Source organism: Amphiprion ocellaris, chromosome 9 (genome assembly GCF_022539595.1).
Source record: "Amphiprion ocellaris isolate individual 3 ecotype Okinawa chromosome 9, ASM2253959v1, whole genome shotgun sequence".
Taxonomy (NCBI): Eukaryota; Metazoa; Chordata; class Actinopteri; family Pomacentridae; genus Amphiprion; species Amphiprion ocellaris.
In genome coordinates, this window is record NC_072774.1 from 33362158 (window position 1) to 33381088 (window position 18931).

The window sequence follows — 18931 nt, forward strand, 5'->3', positions numbered from 1 at the left end:
AGAGAAATATATTTGACATAGTACAAAATGATAAAAGTAACACATCAGATAGTTTTTTAAAGTTTATTTTTATAAAGGGGTTTCTCTATTAATATATTATCCATTTATACATCAAAGGCATTATACTTTAATCGTACATAGAGCTCAGTGCCACAATAATATAAAAGGCAACAATGAAATGTTTGCATCATGAGTTGGCATTGACATTAGGTTACAAAGAACAGTGTTATTGTCCAACAGGTATGTTACATCATGTAGAAAAACATTTTGGTTGACAGCTGGTATCTCTAGCGTCCATCAACATGTATATAAAATTGCACTTAACATTGGCATGAGACATGGAGTCATTATATGCAGAATGTAAACACCTAGAGCTTGTTCTGCAGAGTGAACCACTACAGACTGTTTAGACAGAAGTGACTCCTGCTGGCTGTACATGTCGATCTGTAACACTAACTAAACTCTTGTTTTAGTGTTCACTACAGTATATGCTCACTGAAATGTCCAAACATCAGAATCCTGTGTTTCTATGAATAAAATTCATTTTTATCCCACTGATGTTCTTTGTGTGCTGAGAATTGCTATTGTTTACAAAAAATGTTTCCAAAACAATTTCTAAGAATTCTCTATATCCCCACAGTAGGCAACAATTTAAATAAAAATTCATATTTCTTTTAAAAGGTATGTTTTGCATGAATGGGAAGTTATCTTTTCAGAGGATAATATTTATTTAAGGCTTATTTTAAATGGGAACAAAAGCTCTGATCTTTTAGCGTTCATTCTCAGAAAGCCACGGATGTGTTATTGTGTATCAGTGGAATCCGATGCGTAAGGCTTTATTCTTTACTGTGGTGAACTTGCTGACAAACACCTTGGCAAAGGCAGGATCCACCAGGTAGCGGTAACACTTGGTGACAGAAGGTGGTGGCTCTGCCAGCGTCACTGAGGGCTGCAGCTGGAGAGAAGCAGCGGAGGGGGAAAGAAACTGGGAGGCTCTCGTCACGTAATCCACCAGCCGCCGATACTGCTGCTCTGACAGACGCTCACGAACGCCGTCACCCTGCAGGCAGACAGACAGATAATTATCCCGCGCTGAACCTGATGAAGTAAACTGCTGCAGGTGGTATCCAATAGCAACCTGTCAAGGACACATGTTGGAGTACTGTGTTGTCATGCCAACTAAATATGACAGCAGATGATTTAACCTTCAACCAGACAGAAAGAAATTAGTAAAAAAAAACGACCACACCAGACATGTAGGAACAATTTTATGTGGCAACTAATCAACTGAGGTCAGAGGTCAGCGCCCCTTAAAGATCCACTCATAGATGCTTCAGCACACAACACGCTGCAATAAATACAACTGTACATTTAAAAAAAGCCAAATGTCTAAATGTTAAATTTGTACTGAACCTTTCTGCACGTTGCATGTTGACAACATTTCTAAATAAACACTGAGGCATTTTTGGGCACTGATAAGTGAACATTAATGAAACAACATAAAATTCTACTTTAAATGGAATTCAGTGAAGACACACACATCTGAAAGTAATTAAAATATCACTTTAAAGACTGAAATTATTCTAACATCTGTGCTTTTTTAAAACTGTGGCACAAAACGTACTGACAAAAAGCCGCACACTGTAAGCAGCGTATGAATTCCATTTTCTGATTCCTACATCAGTAGGACTGTTTTCCACCATGTGAGTCGGGTGCAGCTGTGTTATTTTCAGAGTCTCACCTCAGTGTCGCTGGCTACTGTCTGCTGCTGTAACATGAGAGTGAGCTGGCCCTGCTGTCCTGGCTCCTGCTGACACTCCACCTGCAGAGACAGAGAGGTTTAACATTCATTTCACTGTCTACACAGCAACACTGCTAAAGAAAGGTTCACTGGACTGTCACAGGAACCGTCCTGAGAATTTATTTATTTATTTATATTACCTCTGTGATGGGAAAGGCCTGCTGCTGGGTGTCCTCACTAAGGCTGACCACAAACAGCACCTCAGAGGTGAGCAGCAGACAGCCAGCATGCTCCTGACCGGACCCACTCACAATGGTCACCTCCAGGGCCATGTGCAGCTCCGGGCGGCCCAGAGACTGCAGCATTTTCCTGTGGTCAGACATTCATTTTAAAGTATTTATTTAATGACACGATTGGAAAATTACAACTTTCCATACAATCAAATTTGAAAAACAAAGCCCTTTCTAATTCTGTGCCTAATCAACACATGTACTACACGCAACAAAAACAAGCACACAACTTCCCCTGCATGGATTCTGTGTTTACATGCACACACACATAATGACAAACCTCCTAACTTCAGATATACACTTTCTGTATAAACACAAGACTACACAAAGGACCCAGCTAACCTCAACACACACATACAAGTGACCATACGTGTCTGCATACATCCTGTAATTTACATTTCTGCCTGTTCCCTGTGTGGTTCCTATTACGCACACGTTCAATAGGGAAATCTGTGTGCTGGAACTGAAGTGTTCAGTCATGTTTCTCTGACAGTGTGTTTACTTTGGAAGGCAGGTGTTCACATTGCAGAGCAGATGTTGAAGCAACCACAGTAGGGACAGTCTGCGTCTGTTCAGTGTTACTCTGCTCAAACAGTCTGACCCTTCAAGTGTCTGGGCTACCTGTAGTAGTCAAAATAATTGATGGACACCTGATGGAAACCAGTTTGACTGCTATGCAGCATGAATAAAACCACTGGGGAGCATTATCTCAGCATTCATGTATTTTTTAAAAGCTTTTTTCATCTTCCTCTAACATTAGCACAGCAGACTGCTAAGTCCCTCGGATGATGACAACTAAAGTGGAATGTTTTCAAGAAATATTGTATGTAAAATTTGGCCTTTTTCCTGATGGCAGTTGACAGTCGACACTGACTGCTATTAGAAGTAAATGTTTCTTAGTTACGGAAACCAAAATAATTTGTGGAAAATTCTTCCTAAAATGCCATAAATACTTTTCCTGCAGCTCCTGATAACCTTCTGGATCCGGAGGCCCCTCATAAATCTTAATGATGATATTAAGTGTTCCAGTGAGAACATATTGGAATCTCTGAAACACTAACATCTGATGCAGTGCTGTAGATGCAGCTGCTCACTCCATATTTTCACGATGCAGGACTCAAAGGTAACCTGCCTGGCACAACATGCCATCTTTGTAAACCAACTCCCCTCCAACCTCCAAACCATTCCAGCACACTAAGAAAAGGTGTTTCCCCTCCATCTGATGGCACTGGGAAACATCTCTGGATAGACTCATAGTTAAACAACAAGAACAATTTCTAGCTGGCGGCTTTGGCAGAGTGCTTATAAAAACCTTTTAACATGGCTCGATGAGAAGAAGGGAGGGCAAGCTGGCTACCATGTGTGGGATCAAGGTCAAACATCTTTCCACATCTTTCCATACTTTTCTTTTTTGTGTGTCGGGGGGAAAGTAGGTAATGAACCCTCCAAGGTTTTAGTTCTTTTTTTTTTTTTTTTTTTTTTTTTTTAAACAAAACAGCAAAAATGATGAGAGGTAAAGGGGGAGAAAAAGAACAGCAGATCCTGGAGAGGGTCCAAGAAAAGCAAAGAAGCAGAGGCGAGAACACATGTCCCACTTTTAAAGAAGAGCAAAAGTACAGAAGGAGACGGCAGGAATAAAGAATAGCTGCAAGGTCATACCAGACATATTTAAGGTGGCTGTTTGGGGCCAGAGCTGACTTTTCTTCTGTAGGCAGATAGAGCTGTTTAGGAAGCTGCCACAGTCCTGCTCCATGGAGGATCCCTGTTAAAACAAACAGTCAGCATCAGTGCATCTCTGACTACATATTTGAATACAGACACTACCAGTCAAAAGTTTGGACACACCTTCTCATTCAATGATGTTCATTTAATTATTTTCTACATTGTATATTAATACTGAAGACATGTAAACTATAAAAGAATACATATGGAATTATGTCGTAAACAAAAAAATGTCAATCTTCAGCATTAATCTATAATTTAGAAAAAAATACAGATAAATAAAAAGCATTGAATGAGAAGCTGTGTCCAAACTTTTGACTCCTAGTGTATATAAGATGTTTAAACATTATGTGCACGGTATCAACATTCTGCTTACGTGTTTTTGCTTCTACTGTAGATTTCATAGTCATAAATAAAATGCAGGACATGATAGGATGCTCCTGCGTATACATGTCAAAGCGAGTTCACAACCCATGTGTGTGTGGTCAGTTTGCCTTGAAGTCTCTGTAGCTGTCAGCAGAGCGACAGCAGTAGCGAGCCAGTGAAGTCATCAAGTAGTTAAAACAGAGTCATAAAGACTACAGTGAGCTCCATTAATGATGTCACTGCAGTGGCACTCGGCAGCTCTGACTGGGTGTTTGTGTAGATCCAAGTGTTTCATAGGAGAGCATGGAGTGTGACAGAATTACAGCACAAGGTAAGCAGCTGATCTGCATATATTACCAGCAGAAGGAGCTTCTAGTTACTGTGAGAGCGACCGGCGGCGAGCATTTGCTCAGGTTTATGTGCAGTAGTCTGTTGAACTCAGAGGGTCAGGCCTTGGGGAGGCATCGCTCTTATATGGGGCTGCTCACCTCATTGGTAGTTTAATGTGCTGCAGTCAAGACCTGTTAGCGCAACACACACCACCCTCTGACCCAGTCCCACCCTCATCTCTGCCCCCAGTAAAACACAAAATAACTCCAGAGAACCAAGCAGCCTACATGTATGATCAGGGAATATGAGTATCAGCTCTCTGCTGAGGTCTTCCTTAAAAAACACCTGTCCCTGCCTGAAGAGATGAGAGCAGGTGATCATCCATCCACCCCACACACTGACTCTAATTCATACATGTGTTTAATGTACAGGGTGTCCCTAAAGTCTGGACACATAGGAAATCTCATCAGCTATATTTTTTTTGCCTCCACAAATTAAATCTGGCTTTGTTGAAAGAAGAAATTCATCTGCTATCTTTCCATATGTCCATCCTTCATGTCCACTGAGAAGTACCAGTTCAATTCTTTCTTCTTTCAACAAAGTCATATTTAATCTGTGGAGACAAAAAATGTAGTTAATATTTCCTATGTGTCCAGACTTTAGGGACACCCAGTAAATGTGAAAGTTAAATTCATTTGAGACCTTGCTGCATGGCCAAACATCAGTTTGCTGCTGTGTTGAAGAGCTACGGTGCTTTAATGTTTGACGTAAAGTCTATGTTTGCATTTCTGTCTCACAGATTTGACATTCATTTGCAAATGTAATGCACATTATTTGATGATAAATAAACATTTCAAACACATATCCTGTGTTTGTTTTTCCTCTACCGAAAACAAAACTGAAGTAGAACTGAAGAAGTTTGTCAAATGTCAGGAATCAAACAGGGAAGTACAGCTGCTTTTTACTGAGGGTTTTATGATCATTTAAAGGTTCCATGTTGTAAAAATACATTTTTATTGTGTTTTGTGGATTTTAGAAACATTGAGTTGTTAAAAAAAAAAAAAAAAAAAAAAAAGATGTAAAGATAAAAAGGTGTTTAGGTCTGACCTTTTTCAGGCTCCCTGCAACTAGCTAGCCTCTCAACTTTGAAAGTCAGTAAGAATTCCACCAAGGTGTCATGTAATGCCTAACTAACCAACCAGCTTTAACTGTTAATCATCGACACAGACAGCAGCTCATTACTTTCCAGAGCAAAACAGCCTGTTTAGTACAACCTAAAACCAGGGATTACACAGTCATGATGAAACTAACTGTGTTTGCAGTATTTAAGCTGAAAAACTGAACTGAACCCTGTATGGACACGACTCTCTACTGTCCTAGAAATTCTCAAACTATCAACTGGTATCCAAAATGATTAGTTGCATGGGTTTTTTTCACTTTGCAATACAGCTTCTAAAACTGCCTGAAACAGTTAAAAAACCTGCTGAATGTATTCAAACTGTTGTCGTCTTTATAATCCTGAACTCACCATATCCAGTCTGGGACACCAGTTCGGCTGCTCCTCCAATAGGCTTGGTGAAAACTCCCACAATGCCTTTCCCCACTCCAGAGATCACCCCTTTGGCCTTGCTGCCAGCTGAGCTCTGCAGCTCCCAGTTCCTTTGGAAGTTCTGCATGGGCTGGTCCACGATGCCTGCTATAGCTCCTGAAAGAACAACAAAAAAGTCTTTGTTCTTAAATGAAGCACTTTGGTAAATAAATACAAGATAAAAAAAACGTCTGTTACTAAATGCAAAATACACAGAGAATTCAACACGTTTCATAGATTAACAAAGGCCCGGTCCATATTTCATTTCAGTAAGAAATGGAAATCAGAGTTAGACATAAAGGATCTGAGTTCTGCAGGAATCCAGACTTGCTTTTGCCCTACAGAAAATATCTGACCAGTCATTGTATGTCTCACACAGATGTCATGGACGGTGCATCTCAGGAATTATAATCCACTGTAAGCAGCTGTTTGGTTTCAATGACAAAATGCTCTGTGTAGCTGTGAGTCTGATTTGAGACAGACTTGAGTTTTTACTGCCCTCCGGGTGTTTATTGAGTCCCTACTGTGCTGTCTCCATGGCTCAGCCTCATAGCTCACTGTAATTGTGCACACCACAGTGCGTGCACCTCTTTGAGTGTGTGCCAGGGGACAGCAGATGAATGTGTGTGGGCAGAACATGTTTCCATACGTATCAAGTGACCTGATGTTTAGGCAGGAGGGATCCTGTACTGGGCTGGCCGATGAAAGGTAATAAAACTAAATATGCAGAATATATATATTTCTCATTTCAAACATAACAGTATTTCTTGGCATTCATTTATTACTTTAATGATTCGTTTTGCTGTAGTCCCACATTGTTACTGTATCCCTTCATGATTTCCAAAAATGTGGGAAAGTGTCCACCTTGTGTGACTGACAGCATTGGTATTTGTAACTGGAATGGTTGAGAAGTTTTCTGCTTCTTTTTTGTGTCACTTCCCATCTAAACCTAGTTATATTGTGTTACTGAGAACATGACTAATAGTGTGAGTTAAGAAAAATAGTTGTGTGACCAAGAGAAGTTTTGGAACCAAATTCTGAAATTTAAAACATGATGACAACGTTGTGAAAAATGTGTGCTGCTGTTCCTGATTAGAAACGGTGCAAAAGCCTCAACTATAACAATGATGACTCCAGGAGGAGTATTTGAGCGTCTGTGTATCTGTGCACTTCCTCACATACCTAACAGGCTGATGCCGAGTCGGGACAGTCCCTGTCTCAGTCCGTCCCCGAGGCTCTCTGGTAGCTGTCGCCTCCACTCCTCCTGCCTGGTGTAGTGTTCTTCATCCAGAGACAGACGGTCCATGTTCCTCGCCAGGCTGGTGGCTAAGTTGGTGATGGACGTCAGGGTCCCTGATCAAAGATATGACATGTTCACACTCAGTGTTTGCAATGACATTATGAAAGACTGTTTATGAGTGGAGAGAAGCTGTAAAGGTCATTTAAACCCACATTACCATCCATCATAGACTGAAATGGCAACTGTGTGTAAATAAGTACACAGTTTTATTAATCCTAATTAATCTGGTCACTGGTCCGTTTCTTGCTCACTGATTTACAAACAGGAGACGGACATATCATGAGGTATTCACTAAATCTTGTGATTCATGTGCTTTTGGCCACCTGTGCCAAAAACCAACACTGAAGCAGTGTGAGACCTGCTGCTATGTGGACATTTATTTTCTTTTAATTTTAATATTTTTTGTTCATCAAACAGCACAAAGTTTATTTTAACAGATGTGCTATCACTCCTTCATTAAAACCTAACTGAAAACTGTGCATCAGATTATATCAGGGATGCGAATGACAAATGGAAAAAAACTCGGAAAACGTCTGCCGACGCTCCACATGAGCATCACTGGGCCTTGGGCTGCTGGGTCAATGAATGTCCTTCATTAGAACACTTTTAGTAGCTACTAACCAATGCATACGTAGAGTCATCTCGCCATCACTGCTTGTCTCTTGTCAAAGTCTCTCAGAGCCTAATGCTGCCCATTTTTCCTGCTTCCAACACATAAACTTCAAGACCTGACCGTTTATTGCAGTCTAATAAATGCAGACCTCTTGACAGGTGCAGCTCTACTGAGATAATCATTGTTGTTACTTCACCTGTCAGTGGTTTTAATGTTGTGACTGACTGATACAAAAGCTGTCTGGGAGATGTTTAAATTAAAACCGTTACTTATTTTAGACTAAAAAAATACAATAACAAGAACAGAATAAAGACTGTGGACATTAGTGTTACCTTTTGAAATGTGTTTGACAAAGGAGGTGGTGCCTCTGGACACTCCGCTGACGAAGGCTCCGGGTCCACGGGTCAGACCCTCATACGGCAGGCGAAAGAAGTCAGACACGCCATTACCGATGCTCCGCACCAGGCTAGCAGGACTGCCGAGGATCTCCAGAGATCCCACCACCCAGCCTGAGACAGAGGAAACACCACAACACAGAAGGCTGGATGGTTACATTTGTGTCTAATGTTCCTAACAGAACTGCCTCCTATGAGCTCATTCATGTGGTAAATTGTATTCAAACAGGATATGTCTTAAAGTCTATTTAATTGTGTTTAATGAATAAATGCTCATACTCGCACCTTTCTGTTTTGACTAGCCACAAATATGATGATTTTATAACCTGTTGTGTCTTTTATTTCCAACCCCTTAATGCTAAGATAGCACAGTCCCACGGCATAGGGTCATGAACTAAGCTAGTATCTATTTTTGAGTGATATTTTTTCTTCTCTGTTCAGCTTCACCAGAACAACCTGGACTCAAAGCAAATATTTAAAGAAACCTACTGTAACTGTGTTATTATTGGAGGGAGTATTGGTGGTGTTATAACACAGAATTCACAGAACATATCTTATAATCCAACAGTAATGTTTAAGACGGCTGAAATAAGTTTATGATTGAACAGAAATTAAAAGAAATGTATCTGGAACATTTGCTCTGAGCAGCAACTTTCCACATGCATGCCCCCTGAGTAAACTCACTTTCAGTTTCCTTTACTTGCCAAAAACTGTTCAGAGTGGGAGACTCTGTCAATATAAGCAACTCAGAGTAAGCTACATAAGTGTGTTTAAGTATTTTACATCAGGATTCTGATCTGAGCAAGATTCACAAACCTGTGCACACAAAGACAAATGGACACAGACTTTTCATTATGCTAACTTAAGCTTTCCTTCATCTTCTCTCAGTGTGAGAGGAGGCTTCTGGAGGAACTTAGAGCGAGGAAACGCAGGTGTATCCTACCTCTTACATGCTCGCTGGGAGGAGCAAACACGCGGTGAAGACTGAGGAAATTGAGGAGACATACTAGTATAATGAAAATCACCCACAGGCTCTGGCATGAAATCATACATGTGCCACAGCTAGATTTACAACCTCCTACTATCTCACCTCTCTCATTCAACCATAAAGTTCCCTTCAGATGGCACGGCTCATTGATATTTATGCACTGACAATTGCATCACAAAAATCAAATAGCCATTTCTCAAGACGCCAGGCCGCGCTCTGCTCTTATTCTCTGTCAATTTGCACTTGAGTGATGGACTCTAATGGTAGGAAACCAACTCCAGTGGGGCCTCGTGGTGGTTTCTGCTTTATATGGTCTCCTAGTTGTGGTTTTGGTAAAGCCGAAAGTCTTGACAGGAGCTGATGTTTACAGGGCTGAGTCATGCTTTTAAATGTGCTCATATACATGCAGATGCTGAAATTTATGCACAGATAGCGTATGGATTTTGATATTCTCTGTAAGGCTGTATGTGCATGGATTTACACGTATGTGCCATGATAGCACCGTACATCCTCACGTTAATCAGACACAGAATGCAATTCTTCCCAGAGCCTCTTTCTCTCTCTCTCTCCCCATGATGACTCAGGAAGAGGAGAACGCGGTGAGGTGACGTGTTGAAATACGAGCAGAAATGAGGGCTCTAACGAGAGACAGCGGGAAGGAAGCGTCTGGCCAGAATGGAGATTTCTGATGTGGAAATGACTGGGTTAAATCAGACCATGTGTGGAGGCTTTGACTAGACAGGAGGACAACGCAGGGGAGAGGTATGGAGTCGTTACAGGGTCTGATAAGTCAGGCTTAGACTCAGTGGTCGTTTACAGATTAACCATAACATACTGCCTCCAAACACAGTGTGAACCATGAGTCATCAGTCAAACCCTATGATAAAACAGTAAATTATGACAATGACCGAATGTAAATCTTTCTCAGGCCTCTGGTGATTCAGGTTTTGCTTCCTGGAGCACTACAGTTTTACTGCACTTTCTGCCACAAAGCAATCAGCTAACAGCTGAGCACTGGGTGCAATCATTTCAAAGCTCAACTCTAAACTTGGTGAGAACTAATCGTAGAACTTCCCACCTGAGCACACATCCTGTTATTCTCTCTGCTCATTTCTGCATAAGCTGGACTTAATCTATAGATTTGAGTTATTTGGAAGCTGACACTAAAAACTGTGACAGACAGCCCATTATATGCAGGTAATGCATGTGTGTCTGTGTGGTGTAATGAAAAATAATGTGCATACATCATTATCAATCGAGTGTGAATACACGGCTGCATTCACGGTGGGGTGCAGATGGACCTGGCAGCAGATGACTATGATGCATTTGGGTGCAAAATCTGTTGTATAACTCACTTCATGTACTACCTACCAGCTCTGAAGAGGGCTCCTGCTGCATAATGCATAGCCAGAGCATGAACCAGCTGTCTGGCTGTGGTGCAGAGGGGCCCTCTCTCAAACAGGGAGAAGGAGAGAGGAGTGTGGTCTGAAGCAATGTAGAGCTTCAGGGAGGCGTGGATGCTGACCAGCAGGTTGACTGGCTGGATGGTCAGCCTTTGCAGCCTCACAGGGTGAACCAACGCCTGCACCGACTGAAGAACCTGGATGAGAAATCACAATGGTGACAAGGAATTATTTACTGGCATATTCCAGTATATCATTAACAAAATGATCCGTCCCTGTCCTGAATTATTTCAGGACAGGGATGTTTATGGCAGTGGGCAGACATGATGCGTCGGCCTGCTGTTCTCCATACGGATGTTAAATGCTGCTTCCTGTGTGTCTGGTACAAGCAGAAGGTTCCATTGTGGTAATGAGATTATGAGAATGCAGTGACTAAACTAGAAAACATTCAGCCTAATTGGTACCTAAACAAAAACCTGATGAATACCGCACCTGTTCAGGGAGAGTGGAGGCTGATCCAGGCTCTTTGCTTCTTTGGGACTCTGCTGAGGTAAAAGCACTGTTGGGGATGTAGGTGTGGAACAGGGTCTTAATGTAGTAAACAAAAGTGTCTTCAAGGTAGACTCTGGCAGGCTGGAGCTGGAATGTGACCTGAAGAAACACGCACAAAAAAAACTGTTCTGAGAACTGCTACTTCACAATTGTTTTGAAAGAAAATACAGTGACTTGGGCAGATAGACTACCAGTGTGTTACAGATTGTGACAGCTGTTGAACTGCTTTCAAGTGTCTTAAGATATTTTTGTGCCTCTTGGAAGAATGAAATCATATAACAGCTAATTTATGACACTGTGTTGGACACTTTCAGTAGGAAAATTCATATGGCAGCAGGATAATAGAATGCTTTAAGTCATATATAGTAAGTACAAATGACAACATTTCTGAAATAATTTTTCTACTAATACTTGAGAAGTTGTTGAATTGCTGGTAGGACATTATAAAGTCTTATGTATCTGTTTGCATTACAAGACTTCTTTGGAATGTGCTTGCATGCCACTATGCTGTTGCAAGTTGAAGTACTCATGAGAGAGAAACAGAAATGAATCTAACCTCTTCCACAGTGCATTTGTCCCCGGCTAGCGTCATCCTCAGCTGCAGAAAACAGGAGCGTTTGAACTCTTCTAGTGCTTCAAGGGACTCGCTGGGGTTGGCATCGCTGGTCCACAGACCCCCGGGTTCAGCTCCCCCTCTCTGATCTTGGCACAGCAGCACAGGGAAGTGGAAACTTGCCCGGTTATACAACTGATTGTCCACTTGCAGGCTGGAGCAGTAAACCTCGATCAAAGAGGCGTCAGACATCAGAGCTGACATGGATGCTGTTCCCATTTCAGGGTCAACTGGCAGCTCCGGGGGAAGGAAGGTGGGAGCAGGAGCCAGGCTGAGGAGCAGCTTGGTTAACGTGAGTCTCAGCAGCTCAACAGAACCAGAGGGACTGGTGATGTCATCACTTAACGCCATGCTGGCCTCACTCAGGAGGACTCTAACAGACAGCTTGGAAGTCCTGAAAACAAAACAGAAATGATCAAAGTAAAAGTACAGCATGAACAACAAAATCTGAGTGTGGTTTTCAAACATGAAAATATAGCAACAGTTGAGGCTGTCATAAATTTAATTGTCCTTTTTGCAGTATAAACAAGAAACATTTCCATCATAGACATTACTAAAGTTTCAGCTGAGCATGTGTATGATGACTTTGATTATTTGTAGAGGATAATAAGAGACCGAACTCATTCATCTTGTGCTGATGTTTCATGAATTTCCTACCAGAGCCCATAACAAAGATCATTGTCTGAGGTAATTTGTTTACATTTACCCAATATGTGATTATATTAATATCCTGTTTTGCCAAAATGACAAAGCAGCTATGTGTTGATGTAATGGAATAAAGCTGTAATACCATGCTCTACTGTACACTAATTTCACTCATGACAACACCAGAAGGTTTTATTGCCCTCCTGTGGTGAAAATGATGTCTGCTTCTTCGTGTCTGGAGTATAGTAACAGCTGCTACATGAAAACATTGTTGTTAACAATAATCATCAAGCAAATTGAAGTGAACACAATAAAAGGCACTCGGGTAGATACCTTGAGGTTAGGAAGAACACAATGTACGGTTGATTTCTTATGCTTAAAATATGTAGGGAGCATAAAACAACAACAATAAAACCACTGCCTGTGCACACATACCCGCTGTGTTGGTTGATTACAGCGTCCACGCTGCCCTCTGGTGCAAGAGACAGAACCAGGGTGCCTCTCTCATACAATACGTCTATGTAAAGACAGCCAAAGCCTGGCACAAACACCACCTGAAAAACAATGGAACGCAGACAGTCAGTTTTCCTTTATAATCCTTTTGGAAATTCTCTTTGTGTCTTCAGCCACTGCGAAAGAAATTCTACCACAATAAAAAAGATATTACAGTTGCAGACAGACATTCACCAACAACGTTTGCCACAACAACATCACCAACAATAAAGAATAGTGTACAACAAAATGTAAGTGACACACACCTCATATCATCTGACTGTATTTAACAGAGCTACACTGGAAGGTATGAACAGTTTTACACATGCTCATTTTCAGTCATTTTGAATTAAATTTGAGGAGGCAACTTTACTCTTTTACAGATTCCTAGCTCAGCTCAGTGTTTTGTGCAGGCTTCTTTGTGTAAATGCTTCAGAAGTTGCAAGTTCTTCACTTTCACCTCCAGACACTCATGTGACCAAAGGAAGTAGATCACTGCTGAGAGCTTCGCTGAGCAGTCATAACAAGTCTAGCCTTTGACCTCTCACCCCAACCACGGAGGTCAGACTGAGACCTCACAGTAACCAGAGATACGCAGCCCCGGCCTCAACCCCAACCTACAGCTGCCTAGACACAACACCAAACATTACACACTCTGCTCCTTAACGTTTTGCTAACCTCACACTACTACACTGACCAGACCAAAAATACTTAGGTTGGGTTGCTGTTTAACCCCAGTGGACACACACACACACACACACACACACACACACACACACACACACACACACACACACACACACACACACACACACACACACACACACACACACACACACACACACACACACACACACACACACACACACACACACACACACACACACACACACACACACACACACACACACACACACACACACACACGTGCCCATAGACAGGTACATAAGATAAAAAACTAAAGTTTCTGGGACCTTATTTTCATTTGTAATGTTATAATGGAGTAGCCATATAAAACACAGTTCACTTTCATACAAATTGGAAAACCTTTTCCAATGTTAAGCCTGCTTTTGTAAAATTCTTGTGAACATCAGGGCTCAACTGAATTCCAGGCATAATGTGTATGACTGTTATTAGTTATTTCAAACACCAGCTACAATCCTGTAATAGGACTAATTTTTTTTTGCCACCAACTCTGGCTCGATCTAGTTGCTACTGGAGCTGTCTTGTTTTAACTGGCAGTGGTGATGTCAGATTTTTAGATATGCATTTGTAGCAATTAAGAAGGTAAGATCTCAGAAGACACACTTGCTGAAAATCTTTGTTAAAATGCACAAGTGCACGAGATTCGTCAATTTCAGAGGAGAGAAATGACAGTTTCTTAATTTACTCCTTAAAATGTGCAGTTAAACGCTCTTGCGTGTGAGACAAGCTCATCCTGGATGCATGTACCGTCGTACCTGAGTGCCGGGGCAGTTGATGTCTATGGGATCCGTCCAGTCGGTGGTGCTGTGGTCTGAGGTGGTTTTCAGCAGCAGTGTGGGTATCATCTCTTTCTGTTTGCACTCTGGGAAACTGGAGAAGTGGTGATGGAGCTCATGGTGCAGGGAGCTGTTAGCAGGCAGAGGACGACAGTACACCTCAATCCTTGGAGTTTCTATGAATGATAAGAGGAAAAAACAGAAAAGAAAACTTGTCAGTTGAGCCAAAAGGCTTGTGGTCAGAGCCAAGATGGGAAAAGTCCTAAGAAGATAAGTTATGACCTGGGTGAAAGGAGAAGTGTCCAGTGCAGCCAGAATTTCCCCCTCTTACCTTTTACATTTTCCTTCAACAGCAGTGGGATAGGACACTTGTTGTGGATAAGCATACGGGGACAGGGGTCCTCGTTCAGGGTGATATATGTCACCCCAAGGTGCTCTTGATATGTCAGTACTATGGCTCTGCAAAACATAAATAAAAACATAAATAAACAAACCCATAAATAAACTGTCCGCAAATGGCTCATAACCCAAGCCCTTCTAACCACACACAGATAAGAGCTCACACACCCACCAGCATGTCAGACGTCACATTACTGCTATGTCCATCTGCAAATCTCCATGGGGAGAGTCCTAACTGAAGCCAGGCAGTGACACATCATTACTGTCTATGTGTGTGTGTGCTTGTATGAGTCCTCAATTCTGTTTCTGCTTATATCTCTGAGTCAGTAAACGAGTAAAGTCAAGCTGACCAGTTAATCACAAGCACACAAAAAATGGATCTGTGAAAAATTAAATGCTCATTGTCCCATTTAGGGCACATATCACAGTTTTCAGTTCCTGAAAGTCATCCAAGCAGCGATCTAATGGGGCTAACCAAGGCGAAGAAAAGAATACAAGAAAAAAGACAGAAAAAGAACTCAAGACAAAAAAAGCATGAATCTGAGAGGGATCAATTGCACAAGACAACCAGAGAGACTGACAGTGGAAATGTTGAGGGCATTTCTTCTCCTGCTTCATCTCCAGTGTTTAACAAAGTGTGACTCGCTACAGTGACTCCTCACTTTGTATCCAGTGCCAGTCAGGCTTCGGTACCCTGCTCTAAATGGACTGTCACGGCCAGCAAACCACAAATGTTTTGCTTCACCCACCTGCTGCTCAGGCCACCCCCTGAGTCCGGTTCCCCGGGAACAGACAAACTCTGCCTTGGGAAGTCTGCTCGGATAGGAGCAGGGAGGCTCCATGCTGCAGATCCAACTCCAGCATCAGGCCTTGGAAACAAGCTGAAGAGCATATGTCTGAGTGGTAAAGGGAACTCCACCTTTCCCTGGACACTATTTTGAAGGACGTCCCAGCATGGCACTGAGCACGGCTTGGCCACAGATGACTCCTCAGAAGGAGGCAGGGTGAACACTGTGGTCTCTGGTATCTCACAGGCCTGGGAACAAGAAATGATATAAAGACAAGGGAAAGGAGAAGAAAAGAAATGAAAGAAAACAAAGGCAAATGAGTGAATGTATGAAAATGACAGAAGAGTAAGGAAAAAACAAAGCAAAGGAAAATGATTGATGAAAAACAAAAGAAGAGACCGAAAAGAGTAGAAGTGAAGGGAGCAAATGAGAAGAAATGGACAAAAAAATAATCCAAAAAGGAAAAAAAGGATATGAGACGGGACATGAAGGCAAAAAAGAAAAAAAAGACAGAGAGCAGAGAAGATGCAAGTGATTATAACAAAAGATACATCGCAAAACCACATTGTTATTGTACTCTATTCTTTCTCCCACTGAGCTTAGCACTAAATTGGTAGCAGAGAAGCCCTGTTGTGCTGGTTTAGCAGCCAGTGAGCAGTGAGTAGTAGAGGACTACAGGGATTAGGCACTAAGCATGATGAATAGACCAAGTAGAAAGGCATTCCTTGCCTTGTTTGTGGTCTATGTTATTGTTAAGCCCATCGCCCACTCTTTAGTTTTTTTAAGCTCTTTTTTTAAAAGGTTTTTCAGTCAATTAGTGGCAACTGGCAAGCTTTGCCATCCTTCTATAAGGGGATCTGAAGGCTCGTTAAATGACATCACAACATTGTTGCTCCCTTTGGGGACAAGCAGCAGATGAAAGCAAGACGGGAAACCTGCATCCAATTCTGGGTGTTTGTCTAATGTCCCTATGAAGTGCCATTGCCACATGGTGAGAACGGTGGAGGGAGTGAGGGGGGGAGGAACATGATCTGATGGAAAATGGCTTGCAACATCCCAGCGATATGTATGTGTGGTAGTGCTGGGGTAGACGTGTGTGTGTGTGTAATGTGTATAGGGAATATCGTGTATGTGTGAAGCTTCAGAAACTTCAGCAGGACAGGAGAGACACAATGCAGAGCCAGGCATATGCTTGAAACAGCACACACAGGCTTATGGTTATAAAGAAGCTGTAAGGAAATAAATCTATAGAGGATTTATAGCATTCCAGTGTTTTAGAGCTGCAGCTAACCATTGGTGCAGACTTAGAAACTGGACAGGTGTCAACAGAAGCAGTTTCCCCTGTACATTCTGTTTGTATTTGACCATTTGACATAGCTGACGGTTCATTAGTGAAAGACGGCATCTTGTGTACTTTTGTAAGACTGTCTTTGAGTCAGTTTTTGTGCACAGCAGTTTGGAAACAAAGTGCAATTCAAAGAAGTCCTCAGTTCATGGCACTGACAGGAATAAACATGCATTCAGATTACCTGGTCATCAGTTCCCAGTGCGTGGTCAGTCAGCAGAGGCCTGTAGTGTACGGTGTAAGGAGTGTTGTTCACGAAAATGGTTCTGTCTTCTATTTGTAGGATCTGAATGCCGTGTCTCACCACAGATGACACACAGAACTGACACAGCTACAGAATAAACAACAGACAATAAGCTGTCAGCAATAGATGATAAAAAAAAGAATGATGTTTTGTAAGATCTGTATATCATTCTTGTGTGGTCAAAATGACTAGTAACATAGAGTAGTTAGTAAATACACTACAAAGTAAGTAATGCACTACCAAACATTTCTTGATTCCCACTACAGCCTTGATGTAAAAGTCACAGATTTGAAATTAATTGCTATTTCAAGTGGTACATTAGATTTATTTATTTACTGGAAAATTATTGGGAAGCTCCATTAATTTGAGGCTCATTTTCCAATAATTCTATTTTTTTTCTTCAACTTGTCTGCCTTTTATTTATCATTTAACTTTGTTTTAGTATCAGTGTATAAACAACCAAACAACTAGGTTTTAACATAACATTAGTTCACCTTGCTTTAGAAAAAGTGCTCATTATTAAGAACAGCAGAAAACCACCAAATATTTAGCTACAAAAATCCCTCCACGAATAAACATGCGTGGATTTATGTCTGTACTTCCCTCGAGAATCCAATAAATCACTTCAGGTAAACAGTTTGAAATGCATCCTTTCAAATTTCATGACATTCAGTAAGCAATGGTGATTGTGTGTTATAAAAGCTTTGAAGTTAGAACTAGGCTCCCCTCACCTTCTGTTTTCCAGGGAAGGCTCCCAGAGTGATGTCTGCTTCTACATAGCCCTCCTCATCCAGAGTGACCACCTCTGAGCTCGATCCCTCCTTCCATCGAGGAGAAGTCAGGTCATGGACTAATTTCAGTGCTGTAGACTTGTGGACGGTGTTGGTGTGGGCCCAGTAGATACCAATCTGGAAGGCTTCCTGGATGGTGGGGAACAAGAGGTCAAGGGTTGGAATGAAGCAATGAAAGGATGAGGGAGTGAGTTTGGAAAATGGGAAAGAATCAGAGGTCAAATCACTATTGGTCGAGCCAGACGACATTTACTATTAAAACTGACTGGATTTGATTGCATTTTGGAAACTGTCATATGCAGAGGTCAGCTGTGGTTCTACTCTCAACAACTCAACTTAGTTCTTGTATAGCATTTCAAATAGTCCTGGCAACTGAGGAGTACATAACTTCCAGTACTGTTGGCTATGTCAGGATGACATAATTTAAGTGCCCCACAGATGCTTAAGTGACACAATGATTGTTCTTCTGGCTCAGCAGCATCATGAAACATGCCGATCAAAACACCAGCCTCCTCCTATTAAACCGATCTGTTCTGAGAGTCCCAGCTGAGACGATCTTCTCTCCGTTTGTCGTGCCATGATAAATAGCAGGGTACTATGGAAACAATGCTTTATTTATTTCTATTTCACAGGCTATTAGACATTTACAACTTTCTATTTTGTTTCTTTGTGCTGAACCGTATTAGCACTTGTTCTTTGATACAATGCCTTCCCGCTTTGCCCTGGGTTAGTGACAGAGAAATGTGAGTGTGTGTGTGTGTTATGTTCCACAGGGGGAAAACCATCTGCAGACTACTTCTTCTGATCCCAGAAACCAGTGAGAAGACATTCCCTGCAGTATACGG

The 18931-nt window shown here is 41.7% G+C and overlaps 1 protein-coding gene across 4 annotated transcripts in view; it reads right to left on the reverse strand.

The window, feature by feature from the left end:
- Nucleotides 1-49: 49 nt before the first annotated feature.
- LOC111569393 (intermembrane lipid transfer protein VPS13B) overlaps nucleotides 50-18931 on the reverse strand; it is a 322692-nt gene continuing 303810 nt past the window's right edge. For all 4 annotated transcript variants that reach the window (XM_023271473.3, XM_023271472.3, XM_023271475.3 and 1 more), the window contains exons 53-68: nucleotides 18027-18215; nucleotides 17236-17382; nucleotides 15668-15954; nucleotides 14851-14978; nucleotides 14499-14695; nucleotides 12982-13100; nucleotides 11845-12295; nucleotides 11229-11387; nucleotides 10705-10933; nucleotides 8283-8459; nucleotides 7220-7390; nucleotides 5978-6154; nucleotides 3691-3793; nucleotides 1942-2110; nucleotides 1742-1822; nucleotides 50-1060 (exon numbers count right to left, since the gene is read on the reverse strand). In XM_023271473.3, the coding sequence (XP_023127241.2) occupies nucleotides 812-1060; nucleotides 1742-1822; nucleotides 1942-2110; nucleotides 3691-3793; nucleotides 5978-6154; nucleotides 7220-7390; nucleotides 8283-8459; nucleotides 10705-10933; nucleotides 11229-11387; nucleotides 11845-12295; nucleotides 12982-13100; nucleotides 14499-14695; nucleotides 14851-14978; nucleotides 15668-15954; nucleotides 17236-17382; nucleotides 18027-18215 (3033 nt within the window). In that variant the 3' untranslated portion in view covers nucleotides 50-811. The remainder of the gene's footprint in view (nucleotides 1061-1741; nucleotides 1823-1941; nucleotides 2111-3690; nucleotides 3794-5977; nucleotides 6155-7219; nucleotides 7391-8282; nucleotides 8460-10704; nucleotides 10934-11228; nucleotides 11388-11844; nucleotides 12296-12981; nucleotides 13101-14498; nucleotides 14696-14850; nucleotides 14979-15667; nucleotides 15955-17235; nucleotides 17383-18026; nucleotides 18216-18931) is intronic.